The sequence below is a fragment of the Elephas maximus genome, chromosome 25 (genome assembly GCF_024166365.1).
Source record: "Elephas maximus indicus isolate mEleMax1 chromosome 25, mEleMax1 primary haplotype, whole genome shotgun sequence".
Taxonomy (NCBI): domain Eukaryota; kingdom Metazoa; phylum Chordata; class Mammalia; order Proboscidea; family Elephantidae; genus Elephas; species Elephas maximus.
In genome coordinates, this window is record NC_064843.1 from 37639840 (window position 1) to 37661061 (window position 21222).

At 40.1% G+C, this 21222-nt stretch overlaps 1 protein-coding gene across 3 annotated transcripts in view; it reads right to left on the reverse strand.

Moving 5' to 3' along the window:
* Nucleotides 1-9248: 9248 nt before the first annotated feature.
* Nucleotides 9249-21222, reverse strand: part of TPX2 (TPX2 microtubule nucleation factor) — a 59432-nt gene continuing 47458 nt past the window's right edge. For all 3 annotated transcript variants that reach the window (XM_049869772.1, XM_049869773.1, XM_049869775.1), the window contains exons 12-17: nt 19759-19854; nt 17810-17986; nt 17272-17418; nt 12624-12735; nt 11745-11911; nt 9249-9665 (exon numbers count right to left, since the gene is read on the reverse strand). In XM_049869772.1, coding sequence (XP_049725729.1) covers nt 9555-9665; nt 11745-11911; nt 12624-12735; nt 17272-17418; nt 17810-17986; nt 19759-19854 — 810 coding nt within the window. In that variant the 3' untranslated portion in view covers nt 9249-9554. The remainder of the gene's footprint in view (nt 9666-11744; nt 11912-12623; nt 12736-17271; nt 17419-17809; nt 17987-19758; nt 19855-21222) is intronic.

The window sequence follows — 21222 nt, forward strand, 5'->3', positions numbered from 1 at the left end:
GTGGTTCTCACATTTGGGCATGTACCACAATTGCCCGGTGGGATTAAAACACAGATTCCTGGGCCCCACACCTAGAGTGTCTGATTCTGTAGGACTGGGACAGGGCCCAAGAATTTGCATTTCTAACTAGTCCCAGGTGCTGCTGACACTGCAGACCCACAGACCACACATATTTTTGAGGCCCACTGTTCTAGAGAAAAGTTCCACAGTCCAAGATGCTAAGCTTCCAGGCTGTCACTTCCTACTCATTGTTATGAGGCCTCTTGTTAAAATAGACAACAGGAATGTTTTGGTACGTGTATAAGGAAACCACAGAAACACACTCAGAACCATACATCAGTACAATAACATCTCAAAGAGAGGGAGATGCACAGAAAGTTAAGCCATTTTTAGTGAAAGGGGGGCAGGTTCTGGCAGCCCTCTCAACTCCTACCTGGCTAATTGCTCTGTGTTGCTCCCTGTAATAGCTTTCTATCGCTGCAGTAACAGCTTACCAGGAAAGGCTAATATGAAAACAATAAGAAAAGCCCAATAAAGGAGGCCATTCTAAGCTTGTGAGCCTACAGCCTACCAACCTCCAACCAGTGGGAATGGAGAGATTTCTAAAAGCTCAGTTCAAATCCTTTCTTGATTCACAAACTCCCATGGAGCTTCCTTCCCGAGAAGTGTCTGCTTCTTTCAGCTAGTTGTTAGCTAGCAGTGGCTGGTGCTGGCCCCTGGGTTGTTAGCTGGATCAACAGCAGGGGCCCCTGGCAACCCCTGGTGATACATACCCACTGACAATTAATACTGAATGTGATCAAGCATGGTCACAACTGAGTCATACTGGCCAGTAGGGATGAACAAATGTGACGGCCACCACTGCTGTTCAGAGTACCTTTGGGTCATTTTAAAGCTGAGGGGAAACTCTCCTCCACAGAGCTGGAGGCCTATAGAGATTAAAGGTTCTTTAGAGAAAAACTGTTCTAATTTTTAAGATGAGGAGACTGAGCCCCACAGTGTTCAAGCTGACACGCTCAAGGTCACAAAGGCGGTTTTGTGGATCTCTCAATTCCCAACCTAGGGGTCATTCCACTAAATAATGTTGCACCCCTCCTCAACTCTGTACCGATCATCCAGAAACAATCCCAAGTTCCTCTCGCCCACAAACACCGTAAACACGGAATTCCGGTGGGGAGAGACAGAAGAGCCACAAGGCATCACTTTCACTGTTACGTTGCTAAACCACCTCTGACAATAAAAGAACCACTTCCAAGATAATCTCCTATCTTGGAAAAACCAAGGATAGAAGGGGCTTCTCTGGGGTCATCTGTAAGAATTCATTAAACATTCTGTGCAGCCTTTAACCAGTTCCAAGGTCAAGAGAAACATCAGAAAATATGCGTGTGTCAAAGGCCAACATCATTCAGGGATTAGTCCCCTGGAGTGATCTGGGCTTCCAGAACAACTCTTGGAACGTCCTCAACGAGACAGCACGCCGGTCTCCAACATACTTCACTGAGGTCCAAATGGAAGTCCAGGGTCAGAAGAGCTTGCTAGAGGTGCCCTCTTGCAGCAACTGGGGGGCTGGCTTTAGAAGTATAAATACTAAACTGCTGGTGTAGTTACAGCAGATTGCCTAGAAAAAAGGCCTAAAAATACTCAGGCTGCACAGGGCCTTATTAATCATTCTGGTTTGATCTCCTCGTTTCTCAGATGTGGAAACTGAGGCCCAGAAAGGAGTGGTAACTTGTTAAAGGTCACTTAGACCCAGCATGTCAGTGACAGAAATGAGATTATAAATCCCTTCCCTCCCAAAAGACACATCACAGCCCAGATAAAGTTAAGAAAAGACAAAGGGCTTTCTTCTTTCAAATCTTATCTGAAGGCTTTGAGACAATAATCTACTGCATAAATCTGATAATGTAGAGCTTCAGGCTTTAAAATAACATAACTAGAATTAGAATTCTCTCCAGAAAGGCTATGCTTTGCTAAGTGCCAATAAACTTTCTCGCTGGGCACGGGTACCAGTAACACGAACATCGCGTCAGCCAAACGCTTTCCATTTTGCAATGTGTACAGCAGAATAAGGTCATTAACTATGCTTATGAGAGGGGTTGTATTTCTTTTTGAGCTCATACTTTAGTTACAAAGATGGATTGTCAAGAGGTTTGAAAACAGCCATTTCAAGTTTAGAAACTGACATGTTAAATTAGTGGGAAGCAAACAGACAAGTTTGTCCTATAAAAAAAAAAAGGGAGTCCAGAAAAGCCCTTTGCAAAACGAGCCTTCAATGTAGAGAAGCAAACTTAGAACAATGGAATAGTATGCTGCTGTTAGAATTGGTATTTACAAAATATGCAGTATTACAGGGAAAATGCTTGAGTTATTACTATGCTCAGTGACAAAAGCAGAATGCAAAACAATATATACAGAAACATCCTACTATGAATAAAAACAAATAAAAATTTTACACAAGAAAAAGCAAATAATACAGAGAAGCACTAGAGATATCAAGAAAATGGATATTTTTTCCTCTCCTCCTATTATTAGATTATTTCCCAAACTGTATATAATGAACAATCCCAATTAAAAAAAAAAATACAAAAGCATTGCAAAACTGAGCTTTTTACATAGAACAAGTTCAAAGTCACTTTCTACTCAGTCTGTTACCTGTGTGAGAGCAAGTGCACCTGAGTTCCCAGGGGTGGGGCCAAACTGAAGATTTTTCACCCCCCCCAACACCAAGCAAGTTTAAACAGTCCTGCCCCAGCTATTTTACACATTTCAAGTTACGACCACCGCCAACTTAGTATCTTGATCCACTGAAAACTACTTCTCCCACCCTTGCTCTTGATAGAAGACCTGAGAATATCATCAGTGCCTAAACAAGACAGGCAACAGCACCTGGCTGCAATTCTTAGCACAGTCACATACCTGCTAGTGATGCTTTGGGACACTAGTCCCCTAGCTAGGTGGGTCGCTGCAGATCAAAGAAGCCAAACTATTTCCTCTCCACCCAGTAAAACTTAGAAAAATAAAAGGGCAACTGATGCCTTTGGGCCAGGCTGAGTGTGGTGAACTAATTCCTTCCTCATAATACTTAATATCTTCCTAAACCTTTCACTTCTGCCCCTCCAACTATGGTTTCTCTGAGAGAAATGCCAGCATTTGTCAAAAGCTTTCAGGAAGCTGGTACTTTAGCACGCAAAAGCCATGTTTTGGCCTAACCTAAGCCTCTTCTTATTCTCTTGTAAGAAATAGCAAAAATCATCAGACATTCTCAATGTCAGCAACATTTACTATAGCACTAGAAAACAGAGTAACTATATAAGACGACAAAGGAAAACAAGGAAAAAGTGTGGTTTTGCCCCCAGGCTTCTTTTTTGTAGCAACCACACTGGCTTCAGCTGGATAACAAATTGTCCTGGAATTTTTGGCATTGGAGCAAACATGTCAGTTCCCTGGTTACGCCTTCGTCACTACTCAAAGTACCACACACTTTAACCTTCCTGCTCTTTCCATAGGCCTGGGCTTGTCCCGTCTCCAGGAAACTTTATATGTTGTCTAAACTGAACATCCTAGTAGGCTGCAAGGCTGATGGCAGCTCAGGATTCGGAACATTGACCAATTCCTACCTGGACCCACACCACCAAGCTGTAACTCAGCCTGCCTGTGCAGAAACAGGAGCCCAGCCACGTGGTTAACAGCTTTTTTAACTGCTACTCTCAGCAATGAGGAACTTCCCCAGCAGACCAGATCCAGTGAGACAGCCTGTCTTCAAGGGAACTGAAAATGAAGCAATGTCAGGATTTATCTAAGAGTATACACAGGTTTAACCAGATACTCAAGCCAATAAGCCCCCAAAGCTCAGCTAAACCAGCTGATCCAAGGCCAGGTATTGCTGACCTGCCCTCGAATTCTTGGAATCTCCAGTCCAAAACATTGGGCAGAGGAACTCAGCCTCACTAGAAGTCTGCCTCCATGTCACTAGATTCTCGTAAGAGGCTTCAGACTTCAGACAGGGAGAAAGCCAGGACATGCCCCAGACAGCACCTGAACTACATCATTCAAATGCAGAACACATAAAAAAAGCAAGGTCCAGGGTGTATAGTATGATACTATTCGCATAAAAATAAAAGGGGGGAAGGTCGGAATACGCAGACACAGAAACCATCCCTAAAAGGAAAGAGAAGGAACCGGTAGCACTGACTGCCTCTGGGGAGGAAAACGGAACAGCTGGGGGGAAAGGCAGCAGGAAGACATCATGTTTCTACCTTTTCAGTTTTGAACCATGTGAATGCGTAACATTTCTAAGAATAAATTAAAACTAAAAACAAATGCAGAATATTACAACTTTGTTATAAAAAAAAACCCCTATAAATATGATAAATGTGTGTGTGCACAGGAAAATATCCAGAATACATAAATTGTTAACAATGGCTTGCTCCTGGCAAATGGGATTCTAAACTCTCAGAGCACTGGCTCACGCTGCTGAATCACAACCCGTCTTGTATTACAATCCTTCGTGTACAGGTCTCATCTCTGTTAAAGGTTGAAGCAATACGGCCTATCACTCAAGCTTTTCCAGAGGAAAAGAACTGGTAAACAATCAAAATTATAACAATTACAAAAGAACTAAATCATCACCCAAAGAAAGCGTGAACAGTAATCTTACAAGTATACTAATTAGTAAAAGAGTATTTGCAACCAGAAACTATGACCAAGTTAAAACACCACTGAAAACAAAGTGTCCTTCCCAGAAATTGGGGGAATTCTGACAATCTGCATGTGCCATGTGTTGGGAGCTTTGCACAGCTGCCAAGCAAAGTGTGGCAGCCAGGTTTCTTAGTAGAATTCAGTAAGTTCCTATCAGGGGACATGTTCTTTGTTTAGGAAAATCCCTTGTGACCTCTGAGTGTTGAAAGATGAAGCTCCCTCCAGGACATGGCCTGAAAGGATAAAGAACTTGAATTTGCCTACAAAATTTTAAAAAAGTGAGTTTCTGGGGAAAATGGGACAGTGTGCTAGAAAAATCATGTGAGGTGGTCCAGAAAAAGAGGGCTCAACACCAGGCACGAGACTGCGGGCCTGAGGACAGAAAGACAGCCACTGGGAAGCAAGAGTCACTGGATGTCTGCACCTAGGCTCTAAGGTATTTGTTCAAAGTCATTAACTCTTCTCTATTGTTTCTAAAAGACTGTTACACATACCACCCTGAAATAGGGGTGTGTGGAGGGTATAATCCAGAATGGAGCAAATGGGTGCAAGTATTCCATGGGTCCATAATTTTCAATAATACTCTTCCCTAAACCCTCAACTTGAGGGCCAATTTATTCTCCTGCCTGAAAACCACCAAAAACCAAAAGCAACAGGAAACAGAATATATGAAATGATTGTTTTCAAGACCCTGAATATGAGGTAACAAAGGACAGTGATATTGGAGAGACAGAAAACAAATAAGGTGAGCCCTATGACTGCCCCAATTAAAGATCACCAAGCATGCAAAGAAGCAAGAAAATATAAGGAAAAAAAAAAAAATCCATAGAGGAGAAAAATCAATCAAACTGAACTGATACAGACGTTAGACTTTGTAGACAACACTAAAACTAGAGACATGCTAAGATACACCAACTCCTCACTTACCGACTATCTCATTATCTGACATTTCGGATTTATGATAATAGTAAAAAATCTACTATCTGACTATTTGGTGCAGTAATGAGGTGGCAGGCATGGTGGCAATGGCTGAAGAATGTCTCCTCCCTCAAGGCAGGTCTCCGGGTGGCGTCTGGGAAGCTGGGCTGCACTGACCCTTTCTGCTCCCTGCTGCAAGCAGGGGTGCCACATCCAGAAGGCAAAAGGGGCCAGCTTCCTCCATGGCCGTGGACTCCTGGGGACATGCAGGCAGGGGACATGTAAGCCTTAGGTGCCCGTTCTGGATTCCCAGCTCTTTTGCAGCATGAGGCCCTGCAGCTCAAAATGGCTGAGGGGTGGAAAGGGAGGAATGAAAGAGCCACCGAAAAGGGAGAAGGTGTTTGGAGGAAATGTGTGTGAGTTTAATGACTTCCCAAAGTAAGCCAAACTGGGCCTGAAGCCTCCATCTTGATGAGCCAGGTACAGGGCCAGGCTCCTAGTGCCCTCCCACGAAGCCCAGAGCTTTTTAAGGCAATATTGAGGGAAGCTCTGACCCAGTACAGGCGGAAGGTGAAGTTGCTGAGCCATAGGCGCTCCAGTCACACAGCCAGCTTTATCGAGCTCTGTCTCCTCCAAGCCTCCTTCTCCACAGAGGAATAATCCATAACCGGACTTGTCACAGTGATGAGCGCATCAATAAATCTTAGCTGTTACTGTTTCTATGATCATATTTTCTAAATAAAAAAAAATCAGACAAATGGATGGTCTGAAAACATAAAAAAAAATCCTCCATTTTCACATAACGACCTGGTCTCTGGAACCTAACCATGCTGATAAGAGGAGCGTGAGTATATAAAGAAAACACAAATCGAACTTCTAAAGATGAAAAACTACTCTGGATGAGATTAACAACAGATTAGACATTACAAAAGAAAATGTCCATGAACCTGAAGATGCAGTACACCCAACTCATTTATTGACACGGTTAGGTTCCAAAAACCAGGTCATTATGCAAATATCAGCAGTAGGGTGACTGGCATCAGATCACAACATGAAGAATGACTACATCATTACATAACTGCCAAATTACATCATTACATAACTGCCAAAACACTGAGAATCATGGCCCAGCCGAGTTGACACATAACCTTAACCATCACAGCCACCGTTACTCTCTCCTCGCACCTTGGCATTCGTTACTGCCAGACGTATGTCACTGATGTGCAAAATCGCTGGATAGTAGGTTTTTTACTATTGTCGTAAATGTGAAATGTGGCATAATGAGATAGTCAATAAGTGAGGAGTAGGTGTAATAGAAACTATCCAAAATAAAACACAGAAAGAAATTTTTTTTTTTTAAGTTACACGAGAATCCGTAAGCTGTAGAACAACTTCAAATGGCCTAACATATGTGTAACTGGAGTTGCTGAACCAAAAAATATGTCTGGAAAAAAAACAGTTGAAATTTTAAAAAATTTTGTATTTAAAAAATAACAAACCCCAAACACAAGAAACATGAAGAAAACTACCGAGGCACATCATAATCAAAGTGCTGAAAATCAGTGATATAAAGAAAAATATTAAAAGGGCTAAAAGGAAAAAAAAAAAAAAAAGATGTTATATACAGAAGACAAAAATAAGGATGATAGGTTTCTCAGTGAGAGTAATCCACGTGAGAAAACAGTGGACCAACATCTTTAAAGTACTGAAAGAAAAAAAATGTCAACATAGAATTCTATACCCAGCAAAAGTCTTTCAAAAAACAAAGGTAAAATAAAGACTTTTCCAGACATACACAAGCTGAAAGAATTCATCACCAACAGGCCCACATTACAAGAAATGTTAAAGGAAGGCCTTTGGGCAGAAAGGAAATGACACCAAATGGAAACATCATCTACATAAAGGAATAAAGAATACCAGAAATGGTAACTACATGGGTAAATGAGATTTTTTTTTTTTTTTTATTTAAGCATCTTTAAAAGGATGGCTGACTGTTAAAACTGTTTTGTTTAAATGAAATTTTGTTTAAATGAAAATAAGAACAATGTATTATGGGGTTTATATAACTATGTCTAAGTAAAATGTATGACAACAATAGCATAAAGGCTGGGGGGAGGGGGCAAAAAAAGAAGTATACTGTTGTAAGGTTCTTATGCTATATGTGAAGTGGTATACCACTTGAATATAGACTGATAAGTTAAAAATGTATGCACTATAAATCCTAAAGCAACCACTAAAATGACAACACAGAGTTATAGCTAATAAACCAACAAGGGAGATAAAAAGGAAATCATAAATAATAATACTCAATTCCTTTGTCCCTCCCTCTGGGTTTTCCCCACATGGAAAACTCCACCCTGGGATAAACCCTGTTATCTGCTTGAACACCCACACTGATGGTCCAAGTTACATAACAGGTCAGATTCACAGCAGTCAAAATTCACTATCCCAAAAGGACCCAGGACACTGCCCGACAGCACTACTACACTCCTCTCCCCTGAACAGTTTACTCTCCCATTCCCTCAGCGGCTATTTCACACCTTCACCACTGTCTTCACTCCAGAACCATCACTCCACACTCAGCAAAACCACATCTCCTCCTTTAACAGAAAGAAGCCAACAGGAATTCCCTCTGCCTTCCATCTGCACCTGCATGCCATCTCCTCTACTTTTTCTGACAGGAAGACAGAAAAATATTTAAAAAGTGATAAAGCACTTTCCTTTAAGACAGAGCCAGTGGTTTTAAAAGTTCCTAGACCCAAACTAATCATTTCCCCATAAGATGTAACTTCCCAAGAGCTTGAGAGATGTGAAAAAACCAAACAACAAAATCAGGGAGAAGAGATACTTATTCCAGGCCAGGTCACTGGAAGACTTTTTAAATGTGTGCAACACCAGTCCTTGCTTATTATCAGCACTGACAAAGGGAAGAATGTGCCTGAACTGCAGCTCTGCCCAAAGCTTGCCAAATGGCTACTGCAGGGTTTCCCACCAGCCAGGCAGTCTTCCTCCCCCGTGGTGAAGTTGAGGCTTTCCGCCTGTTATATAAACAAGCCAAAGATGGCCTCTGTGTACTGGCTCCAGGTTGTTTACTCTTCATAGCAAGTTGAGACCTGTTAGCCTACAAAAGGCTGCCCATGCTAAACTCAAATGTGTACACATTCAATTGTTTTAAAAATGGCCTAAATAAGCAGGTATTAGCTACCTACAGCCTACCTTTTTTTATATACCCTGTGAAAATGTGCCCATCTTGTAGCCCTAGGTAAGACAGAATACTATAGTTATAAGGACCCTAGGACACTGCTGTCCTTTGGAGTTTTCTGACCCTGACACTCCCCTCTTCCTCTTCCTGGTGACACCCTGTACGTATGCTTCTGGAAGACCTCCTACTGTGGGGGTACCACCCCCTAGGCGCAGCGGCCAATATGTGGGCCCCAATAAATAGCTTGTGGAGTAAAAACTATCTTGTGGTCAAATCTTTTTCCATGATCAGCCCTGAACTCCCTCGAACTCACTTCAGTGCCCTAGCAAAGGGCTCCTTAACTCTCAATTCACTCTGTGCAAAGTAGAGATGAAACAATTGGATATGCTGAATGTCATCTTTTAAAGCATGACTTAAATTCAATCTCGGTATTTAACTATCTTTATTTTCACAATAAAATGGATAAAAAAGGGAATAGGGGACAGTAGGGATTACACGGTGACTTTAAATTCTAGTTAGAAAATTAAGACATATATTAAAGTCCAGCTAATTGTTTAAAGGAAATTATGACACGGAGTCTGATCTAGACAGGTGTGCACTGTCAGGCATGAGTAGGTAAAAAAAAGTCTGGAAAAACAAGTTCTTTCCATGCCCCAGTGACAAAGAATGAAGGTTCTTGGTTTGAAGTACAGAGCAGCTCTTCTCCCCAGGTGGTATCTGCGGCTCACGGCTGAGTTTAGCAGTGGAATCGGGTGGAGAACTTGGGAGACATGGGCACAGTCAGAGGCTGGTCACTTGACTTAACCTCCACAGCCTGGTACTTACGTATGGGATTTGCCTTGTGCACCTGCCCAGGAAAGAAAAAGTTACCATTGATGAGGAAGTTAGAGAACTATACTTGGTTTTTAAATTTTTCTTTCTGAAATTATGATCATGTAATTTTATAGATCCCAGTCACTAATTAAAAAAAAAAAAGGCAACACTATAATGGAAAAGCATATGAACTTTGGATTCCAAATAGGTTTTAATCTTTGTCTTCTGGGTCCCTCAGCTTTTACTAAAGAACGTCAAGCCTATTTGACTATTAATTATTAGGGTATAACGGGGCTCTACTCAATTGCAGCAGAGAATTGTTACACTAAGAATTTCCCAGAGTACAATCTTAAGTTTCCTGTCCCTTAATATTCACCAAAAGTATGGAAAAACAATAATCAGGGAGTTGCCGGGAGATGGTCTCCTCCGTTCTTCCAAGTAGTCTTAAAATCAACCCTGAATCAAGCCGTATCAGAAGAGAGGTAGCTAGTGTTGACTGAAGTATGCTATCAACCTACACTGAGAATTGCTGTAAGAAACAGTCCTATGATGGTGTCAAATGCAAGAGGCAGGTACCACATGTTGAAGAAAAATCAAAGAAGCTGAAGCTAGAAAAAGGGCTGGCTTTGTGAGTGCCTGCAGAATGGGATTTGTATTATCTTTTCATCCAGTCAGCAAATAGTAGCCTGGATTTTTGCCAAGAAGCTAGTCCCCTGAATAGTTAATTCCTGTGGCAAGGTCACCTCTGCCCAGAGCTGTGTACCAGCTGCTGGCCTAGCACTTTCAGACAAAAGCTCAACAACTTACATAGTTCCATATTCATCCGTTTATTAATCATATGAAGTTCCATCTAAAACTATCTTTTTCCTCACCAATGCAGTTAATGTAGCTTGCTGCCCTCTTAGCAAAAGGGTCCTTAAGGTGAATTAAGATTTCTTTTTAGTTATCTAAACTAAAAAGACTTGACTGAACTCAAGTCAATTCTGACTCACAGCAACCCTATAGGACAGAGCAGAACTGCCCCATAGGGTTTCCAAGCCTGTAACCATTAGGGAAGCAGACTGCCACATCATCCTCCCATGGAGCGGCTGCTGAGTTTAAACTGCTGATCTTTCAGTTTAGCAGCTGAGCACTTAAGCACTACACCACCAGGGCTCCTTATACACTATAACTCCAAGGAATTGGGGCCAAGAATTAAAAGGAAAACAAATACACAGTCGCCACACAATTCCCATGTCCTTCTTACTTATTTTCTTGTCTAATCGTAAAAACATAAGTTGAAACAAAATATATTGGAAGGTGCCTGCTAAAGGGTACGAGGTTTCTTTTTGAAGTGATGAAAATGTTCCAATACTGACTGTGGTGACAGATGCACATATCTGTGAATACACTAAAAACTAGTAACATGTACGTTCTAATTGGGTGGAAACCCTGGTGGCGTAGCGGTTAAGTGCTACAGCTGCTAGCCAAAGAGTTGGCAGTTCGAATCCGCCAGGCACTCCTTAGAAACTCTATGGGGCAGTTCTACTCCGTCCTATAGGGTTGCTATGAGTCGGAATTGACTCGACGGCACTGGGTTTGGTTTTGGGTTTTTAATTGGGTAAATTGTATGATATGTAAATTATATTTCAATAAAGCTTTTTTAAAAAAAGATTCTTCTAAAGGTCAGAAGGAAATGATGATGACAAATAATATATAAATAAATGAATAAATAAGAGAAAGAATCTTATGAAATGTATCACTGTGCATGGGTATATGATATGGCATCCTTACAAAAATTCTGTCTGAACTCAGTATCAAGGATTTTGTGAAAAATTGGCTTGTTTTTATCTCATGAACGTTGTAAGTTTTATAACTGATAGGTTGGTTACTAAAAAGGGACAAAATTATGGCCCATACTTAGGCGAGATATGGATCACAATGTATACATCTTTAGTTTTGTTCACATCTCATCTTTGTAGTCACCCTTGGGGTTTGTGTGTTTTCCCCCTTATACTTGTTGCCCTTGATGTATCCTTATAGGCTGCCTTAGATCTTTCTGGAGCAAGGAAAGGTTTAGGCAAAACAAAACAGAGACAGCTTGAGTCAGTCGGTACGCATGCTGTCCGGTTACCAGTTCTTTCCGTAGCTGGGCCAGCTCCTCCTTCTTCTGCTCTTCCTCCTGTTGCTTGATCTCCTCCAAATGTTGGACTTTCTGGGCTTCTATCTCAGCCATTTTCTTCTCCAGCTCTTGCCGCTCCTGGGCTCTCTTCTCTGTGGCCAGTTGAAAAGGTTCCTGAACTAGAGAACCAACAAGGTCTTTTGAGTGCAGAACAGAGAAAATATTGGTGCACAAGCCAGACATGCATAACTTAGCACCCAGAGATCCAGCAGTGGTACAGACATGCATGGCAACACTGAGCTCTCAAAAAAACACCACTGGGAGAAAGGTGGGGGTATGTAAACCACATACAAAGAGACTTAGAATTTTAAGCATTGGAAAGACCCTTGGAAATCATCTAGTGTAATCAGGAGGTAAGCAAGGCCCACAGAGGTAAAGTAACTTTGTTCAAAATAAAAACTACATAGTGATTTTGAGACAGGTGCAGAAGAATTTTAATTTCCTGACACCCCATTCAGTACATAAGGAGTCAAGTGTTTTTTATCTAAGGCTTGCTTTAATGATGAACTCCAGAAATACCTCCTGACTCTCCCTCGCTCGCTTACTTGCTACTCTAGGGGTGGGGAAAGCCTATAACTGTTGTTGAAATGCCAGGTGTCTCTCCCAAGGGTCCTGTTACATGAATCTGGCCCCAATATGTTCTGTAACTCAACATAGCTGCTGTGTTCAACAAAGGCAAAATATTGGTTCAAGGGGAAGAAAAGCTACAATCCTCTGAAGCCAAATGCTTCTGGTTTTTATAGCATTATAATAACACAACTGAGTCAAAGGCGTTCCCCTGGGAAGTCTGACAATTCTGCTGCAATGCTCCAAATTTACATAAAATACTACCAGCGACTGTTTTTTTCTCTTTCTTCGGAACAAAGGGCTCCTGGGAGATGACCATGTTTGGACGAGCCTTGAAGCAAGCTGCTTCCTTCTGCTGTTTCAGTTCTTCCTCCAGCTATTAAGAAAGTAAGTCTTTCAGATAAGTAACTACACAACTTTCCATGACTACCGCCTCAATGACTCAAGTTCTAACGTTTCTGAACTGCTTCATCAATAAAGACAGATGATTTAATGTAAACCCCAGTTAAAATCTCTCACACAAGCTTTATAATGAATAAATCAGACTGACAGCATCTGAATCCACTGAGAACTAGAAAGAATCTTTAAGGTACTTTTAAGACCCATCTTAACTCATAAAACAATAAATAACTAGACATTAATGCCCCCTGATGTGATTCATCAGGAACTACACAATACCACTTACATTCTTCCCCCTAAAAAATAATCTAACCAGCATATAATCAAGCCTCTAGATCTAACTACCCATTTATAGGTAGTATTGGGGTTAGAGAAACATGTTAAACAACACCATGGGAATGCAACCAGCAAATCCAGATTGTGGGAAATGTATAGGACAAACAACACGGTTTATCCAACAAATAAAATGCAAGGAGGGGATCCTATAGATTAAAAGAGATTTAGAGATTTATCAGACAAATGCAATATGTGGACCTCACTTGGATCTTGATTTGTACAATTCAACTGTTTAAAAAAATTATGAGTGATTTGGGGATATGTGAATGCTGAGTATTTGTCAATATTAAGAAATTACTGTTAATTTTTTAAGTGTGATAATATTATTTCTTTATTTTTAAAAAGTCCTTGTCTTTTAAAGATACATGCTTAAGTATTTTTGCATGAAATTAGGTTATCTAGAATTTGTTTCAAAATAATGCTTTCTAGGGAGAAGTATCCAGTATAGGGATAAGTAGGCAGCCGCAAGGACAAAATAAGATCTTTTGTGTTGTGATCATCACACAACCAGGCGATGGTTTCATGGAAGTTCATCACGTGATTCTCTCTCCTTTTATATATGTCTGAAAATTTTTAAATTTTCTTCTTGTGGAAAACACCCCCCCAGACAGTCTATGTTTTGGTCCTTGTGAAGGGGAGATTCACTTCTACTTCAAAGCAATAGTCTTAAGTTCTACTGGAGAACAATGCCAGCAGGTAACCTCGGTTCAGCCACGTGAGCAATCACATCTCTTGGGCTTTTCGAGAGGTGACTTCCTACAAAGATAGTCCAGAGCTCCTTTTGGGCAGAGTACACAATAAGTGATTTCAGTGGGCTGAACAGTGTCCCCCCAAAATTCGTGCCCATTTGGAATCTCAAAATGTGACTTTATTTGGAAATGGGGTCTTTGCAGATGTAATCAAGATGAAGTCGTAATAGGTTAAAATGGGCCCTAAATCCAATATGACTGGTATCCTTATAAAAAAAATAAGAGGACACACAGAGACAGAAACACAGGGAGAACACAAAGTGACGACAGAGGAAGCGATTAGAGTGAAGTGTCTACAAGCCAAAGAATGCCAAGGGTGGCCAACCACCACCAGAAGCTAAGAAAAAGGCATGAAACAGATTCTTCCCTTGAGCCTTCAAGGAGAGCATGCTCCTGCAATACTTTGATTTCACACTGTGAGAGAATAAATTTCTGTTGTTTTAAGCCACCCAGTTTGTGGTAATTTGTTAGGGAAGCCCTAGGAAACTATTACAGCGGTGATATAAAAGTACTGACAAAATTAGGGACTTGGGAATTTTTTTCTAGGTTGGTCGTAATTAGGTTCATTTAGACCAGCCAACAGCCAATTGTTTTTAATCACCTGTCATCTATTAAAAAAAAAACAAATAGCATACTATATTGAGAAGAACACACCATATTGAAAATCTATTCTCACCATAGTGGTTCTTATCAAAGCACCAACAGAAGGGAGTAAACATTTAATGAATGAGTCTAATAGATGGAATAGATATATCTTTAAAGTCAAGGGCTTTTTGCAAAGAAGTTTCCGGGATAAAATGAATGCTTCAAAGGTCAGCGGAGCAAGGGCGGGGGTTTGGGGACCATGGTTTAAGGGGACTTCTAAGTCAATTGGCAAAATAATTCTATTATGAAAACATCCTGCATCCCACTTTGAAATGTGGCGTCTGGGGTCTTAAATGCTAACAAGCGGCCATCTAAGATGCATCAATTGGTCTCAACCCACCTGGAGCAAAGGAGAATGAAGAACACCAAAGTCACACGATAACTAAGAGCCCAAGAGACAGAAAGGGCCACATGAACCAGAGACCTACATCATCCTGAGACCAGAAAACTAGTTGGTGCCCGGCCACAATCGACTACTGCCCTGACAGGGAGCGCAACAGAGAACCCCTGAGGGAGCAGGAGATCAGTGGGATGCGGACCCCAAATTTGCATAAAAAGACCATACTTAATGGTCTGACTGAGACTAGAGAAATCCCAGCAGTCATGGTCCCCAAACCTTCTGTTGGCACAGGACAGGAACCATCCCCGAAGACAACTCATCAGACGTGAAAGGGACTGGACAATGGGTAGGTGAGAGATGCTGATGAAGAGTGAGCTAATTATATCAAGTGGTCACTTGAGACTGTGTTGGCATCTCCTGTCTGGAGGGGGGATGGGAGGATAGAGAGAGTTGGAAGCTGGCAAAATTGTCACGAAAGGAGAGACTGGAAGGGCTGACTCATTAGGGGGAGAGCAAGTGGGAGTACGGAGTAAGGTATATATAAACTTATATGTGACAGTCTCACTTGATTTGTAAACGTTCACTTGAAGCTCAATAAAAGTTAATAAAAAAAAAAAGTTAAGGGTTTTTTAAATATACCCTAGGGATGTAACAGAAGTGACACAAACAGACATATGCACACCTATGTTCATTGTAGCACTATTCACAGTAGCAAAAAGATGAAAACAACCCAAGTGCCCATCAAGAAATGAATGGGTATGCAAAAAGTGGTATATAAAACAATGGAATACTACCCAGTGATAAAAATGAGTTTCCAAAACATTTTACAATGTAGATGAACCTGGAGGACATTATACTGAACAAAATAAGTCAATTACAAAAAAATAAATATTGTATATTTTCACTTTTATGAAATGACAAGAAATGGTAAATATACAGAAACTAATTTAATGTTCATTAGTGGTTATGGGGGGGTGGAGGTGGGGAGAAGTACTCTCTAAGTAGTAGTCACTTTTTGTTTATAGAAGTGGGGAAGGTGTCACCAAATATGGCACAGCATGACTGATGTAACTGAAGTCAATAAGCTATACACAGGGAAAAGGGATGAATGGGCAAATGCTAGCCCTTGTATGGTTCTGCAACAATAACAACAAAAAATGGGCTTGGGCTACAGACACTGATACTAACTAGACATAACCAATCACCTCATGGGATTAGTTCTCTTAGTTTGGGGGCTTAGGGTCATGGTCTCTTGAGACAATCCAGTCAGTTGGCATAACATACTTAAAGTTTATGGTTTACCTGCCAGTGTGGTGAGTAGTGTCTGGGTCTTAAAAGCTTACGAGCAGCCATCTAAGACACAACTATTGTTCTTTATTTATCTCAAACAAAAGAGAATGAAGGAAATCCAAAAATCAGAAAAAGAACTAGACTACAGGACTAATTGTCTGCATGAACCACTTCCTCCTCCACCTTGAGACCAGAACAACTAGATAACCTCCACTACCCCAAATGAACACAACAGATGAACCCTGATAAAAAGGGAGAAAAATGTGGAACAGAACTTAAAATTCTTAAAGAATCCAGACTTACTGGACCTACTGAAGCTGGAGGAGTCCCTGACATTACGTCCCTGTGTTGCTCTTCAAGCCTTGAATTGAAACTATCCCCTGAAGCCACCTATAAATTAAGTAACAGTTTAGCCCAAAAGAATAAAGATTGTCACCCCTGAGTATTGCATTTCTTTAAAAAAATATATATCAGACCAAAGGGTCAACAGCTATTTTAAAGCATGGATGAGAAGGTTGGGGCCAGCGAGATTAAGTAAATGGAAGTAAAACAACTAGAGCAGAAATAAAGAGAATGTTGACCCAACGTGAAGAATGTAACCAATGTCACTGATCATGTTTAGAAACTGTGGAATGGGAGCGAGTTTTGCTGTATATATTTTCACCAAAAAAAAAGATAAGGACTTTTTTTTTAAACAAACATAGCTACAATACTATTGCCATACTTAAAAAATTAACAGTAATTTCTTAACATTGACAAATACTCAGCAAAGAAGCCAGTCAGTTCTCATATTTCCCAAATGATTATGTAGAGAAGGGGGTCAGCAAACTTTGGCCTGTTTGCCAGATCCGGCTTGTGACCTGTTTTTGTACAGGGGTTGAGCTAAGAATTGTTTTTACATTTTTAAAGGGTTAAAAAACACACACACCCCTCAATATGACAGAGACCATATATGTAACCTACAAAACCAAAGTATTTACTAGCTGGCCCTTTACAGAGAAAGTTTGCAGACTCTGATTTAGAGTTAAGGGCCCCTGAAATAATCCAGTAGGTCAGGTCCCAGATAAACTTCCGGTGTAGTGAGCTTGTCCGTTCTAAAGAAATAATCAGCTAATCATGCACTGACATTTTGGCTGCTCTCCCCATTCCCTACCTGGTGCTTCCAAGTCTCCGTCTTCAGGGCACCTCTTCTGTCCGTCTCTAAACAGAAAGGCTCAGTCTGGGTTACACCTTTCACCTTCTTCTCTGGCAGGTTAATGGTGTCAAAATGGGGCAAAGGAAGTGCCTTGAACTTGGGCATCTAATTGAAAAGAAAACATTAAGATTTAAGATAAGGCCTCTCTAGCCAGAAAGCAACAGCTGCTCCAGAATATTTGGATGAACTTGAAAAATAGGAAAGGCCAGCTAGTTTTCAAAGCAGTATGGTCTGGCAGAAAGAGTCATGGGGCGCAAGATGAATTCTTGGTTTTCCTCCCAATTGTGCCAATAACTGGCAGCGTGTTCTTGGGCAAGTCCCTTACCTTCCTCATTCCAGAAGAGCTACTAAAATGACCTGTCCTATTTACACTCCACAGGGTTCTTAGAGAGATCAAAGGAAGTCAGTGATTTTATAGTTAAAACTGCTACATAAAAGATTATCTTTGATGGATCAAAGAATAGTATATGCTATCTACAGAAATACAAAAACCTACCTCCCCCTTCTGCAGTTCTTTTATTTTCTTCTCCTTCTGTAGCTGACGTTCTTTGTCCCGAGAATCAAAGGAGAAAGGGCATACTTCCAGAGTTCTTGCCTCTGGGATCTGGGGCTTAAAAGGTACCCCATAATGTGGCACAGGTTGAGCTTTTATCACTACTGGCTCCTCCTCTTCCTGAGGGAAAAATTATAGTTTAGAAACAATACTCCTTGTGCTATCCCACCACCTCAGAGCGTGGAGCCTGAGGACATCTTACGAGGCAAGTGGTTATAATTAAGGCAAGTCACTCACCCTCTTAGGTGCCTTAGCTTCCTTTTCTATCAAAGATGGATAATACCAGAATTACCTACCACCTCACAGGCGCAAGACCAATAAGGCCCACACGAAAGCATTTGGTAAAGTACTAACACAATTACTCTTAAAGGATCTAAAGTTTTTCACAGGAACGTGAAAAAAAATACAATCAAACACTGTGAAAGAAGAACAGAAGAAAGGCACTAAAACGAAACATATACCTTAGCCCCTTATTTGACCCTGCCTCCAGACTCCACTAAAACATGTGACTGCATATGAATGGTTGCCAAACCCAGAATAGGACTAAGAAAATTCTTTGGGTTCAAACTGGTAACATAAGATTACTGTGTATTTTAGTTTCAAATGAAACTATAAAAAGGATTATGCTTGAGATCTGCTATAAAATTACCCTAACTCTGGATATTTATAGCTAAAATGGGTGGTGCAACAAGAAACTAGTCTGATCAATGACAGTTTATGTATCCCAATTCCATGAACCTTACCTACAGTCACCTCTGCGACCCTTGGTTTAACGGAGATAGGAAAGGGACAGGTACAAAAGCAGGAGATGCTGCAAGTAGGCAGCTGGAACTCTGAAAAAATTATTTTGTATTTTCTGTATTCTCAATCTGCATATAACAATTTTTTTTTTTCCTTTTAATTCTTATGCCTATCTCCTTCCTTGCGCTTCTGCACTGATTAGGACCTCTAGTACAGTGTTAAACAAAAACGGTAACAATATCTTGTTCCCAAGGAAAAACTTCCAACATTTTAATTTTACCATTTACAATGTTTGCAATAGCTCTTGCTTTTAACAGATACTCTCTATCACACGCCTCTCAAACTATCTGTGGTGAAAGACCAGTTTTTAAAAAAAATTTTAATCCATGACCTACCAATACTTTTTATAAAAGAAAATAAAGATGAATTACTAGAATTTTTAAGGGAAAAAAAGAGACAAGTTAATTACAAGTCCAAACTTTTCATTTCTAGATTCGACAGATATAAAATTATGTTTATAACACCCTCAATTTCTGCACTTATCTCACTGCAAATCAGTTAATGGTTTAAGAACCAGCACTAGTCTGTGGACAACTTTTGAGTAGCATGTTTTACCAGATTAAGGCAATTCTCTTTTTTTCTTAGTTTTCTAAGAGAGGATTAGATGGTAGCAATGTATAAAAGTTGATTTTCTAATTTGGATGGTTGTATTATAATAACATAGAGGAATATTCTTGTTTATAGGAAAAATATACTAAAAGTATTCTTTTAGTATAGAAGATGGGTCATGAGGTCGGCAATTTAGTTTCAAATTATTTCTTTACACTGTACTTGTAACTTTTTTGAGCAAAGCAACTTTTGATCCATGTTACAAAGGCGGGCTGATTTTCAATGCTATAGCCTCCGATGCCTAACCCCTTCTCGCTGTTTCCATAAATTTCAATCAGTTATTACTGAGAGTCAGGAGATTCACACCCATGCCAATGAATTTTCTCTTGGAAGAGCCAAAAAAAATGCTCACTCATATTCATTCTTACAGACCACTCTATACAAGGTTGTCTGCCTTTGAATTTCATTAAGTTTTAAAACGGGTAATACTTAGATTAATTATTGCAGAAGGAAAAAGAAACCCCCTATTCCCAGAGAATCACCTCTTCCTCTTTGCTGAACACTCGGACTCTGTTCTTCAAAGCAAAGGCTGGAGATTTGGGGATGGTGATTGGAAGTACCTTCTTTTCAGGAACACCCTGGGAGGAGGAAGCAACTCAATTAGATATCCCAGAACTCCCACTAGGCTGTAAATTCCTTGTGGGCAAGGAATATATTAATGTTTGGCATGGAAGTGCCTCACTCACATATACACACATATGTACGTATATGTGTGTGCATGTGTGTATGTGCGTATGCATATGATTAAATGAAAGAACAAACCTTGTGTTATAAGATTAAATCCATTCATTAAAGGTAAGTTCATTTGCTAGGAATAAAAAAAGGCTAGTATTTCAATATTTGTTGTTTACCTAAGACAGGCAGGGATGGATTATCAAGACAGAAGAGGAACAAATAACAAGGACATAGAGTTACATATTTTCCGTAAAAAATGCAAGGTGTAAAACACGCTAAAAGAGAAAACAAACTAATGCCAATATTTTATTGCTTCTCCCCTGCTTCTATACTTTAATTGTTCAAAAACAAAACAAAAAAGACTTCCAATGTACCTAGGATCAGAACAGATTCTGCCCATTCTCTTAAATCTATTTCTTATACAGTCTCAACAATGAGAATTTATGTTTAAAAACATTATCCTCAAAAGGCAAATGGGAAAACGTATCAGGCAAAGAGTTTAATTTGTCTTTGCCAACAAGTTAGCAAAGAACAAGAACAAGCAGTTCACAAAAATAATCAACAGGATCAATTTCATTAATAATTTTAAAAAATACAATTAAAACAAGGTATTTTTCACCTAGAAGAGACATATTTTAAAAACTGCACCAGTGCTGGCAAGTGTGAAGAGAAGTAGGGACACACACACCGTCGGGTAAGGGTATAGAGTATAAATTGGTACAATCTTTGGGAATCATCTACTAAATTTTTTAATTGTTGCACACTTTCACCCAAATGACACTAGTACTATTTGATTTCTTGCTTCACTTAGTTTTGTTTTTTAACAACACTCTTAAAAAGAATAAAATATTATAAATAACTCCCTTATCTATCAAGAGAGAATTGGCTAAATCCTTTCTTAAACTGCGGCATAACCATACAATAGAATATTATACAGCCATTAAAAAGAATAAAATAGATATTTCTGACTGAGAACAGGGTCCATAATATTAGAGCAAGGACAAGTTACTGAAAAAAGAGTACAATATTGTTTCTGCGTGTGTTTTTAAAATGACCATGTTGTTGTTTATCGTCGAGTTGATTCTGACTCATAATGACCTTAAAGGACAAAGTAGAATAGCACCATAGGTTTCCTAGGCTTTAATATTTACGAGAGCAGATTGGCAGGTCTTTTTTCCGATGGAGCCATTGGATGTGTTTGTACCGCTGACCTTTCTGTTGGCAGTAGCGTGTTTAATCACTGTGCCATCAGTGCTCCTTAAAGCTACCGT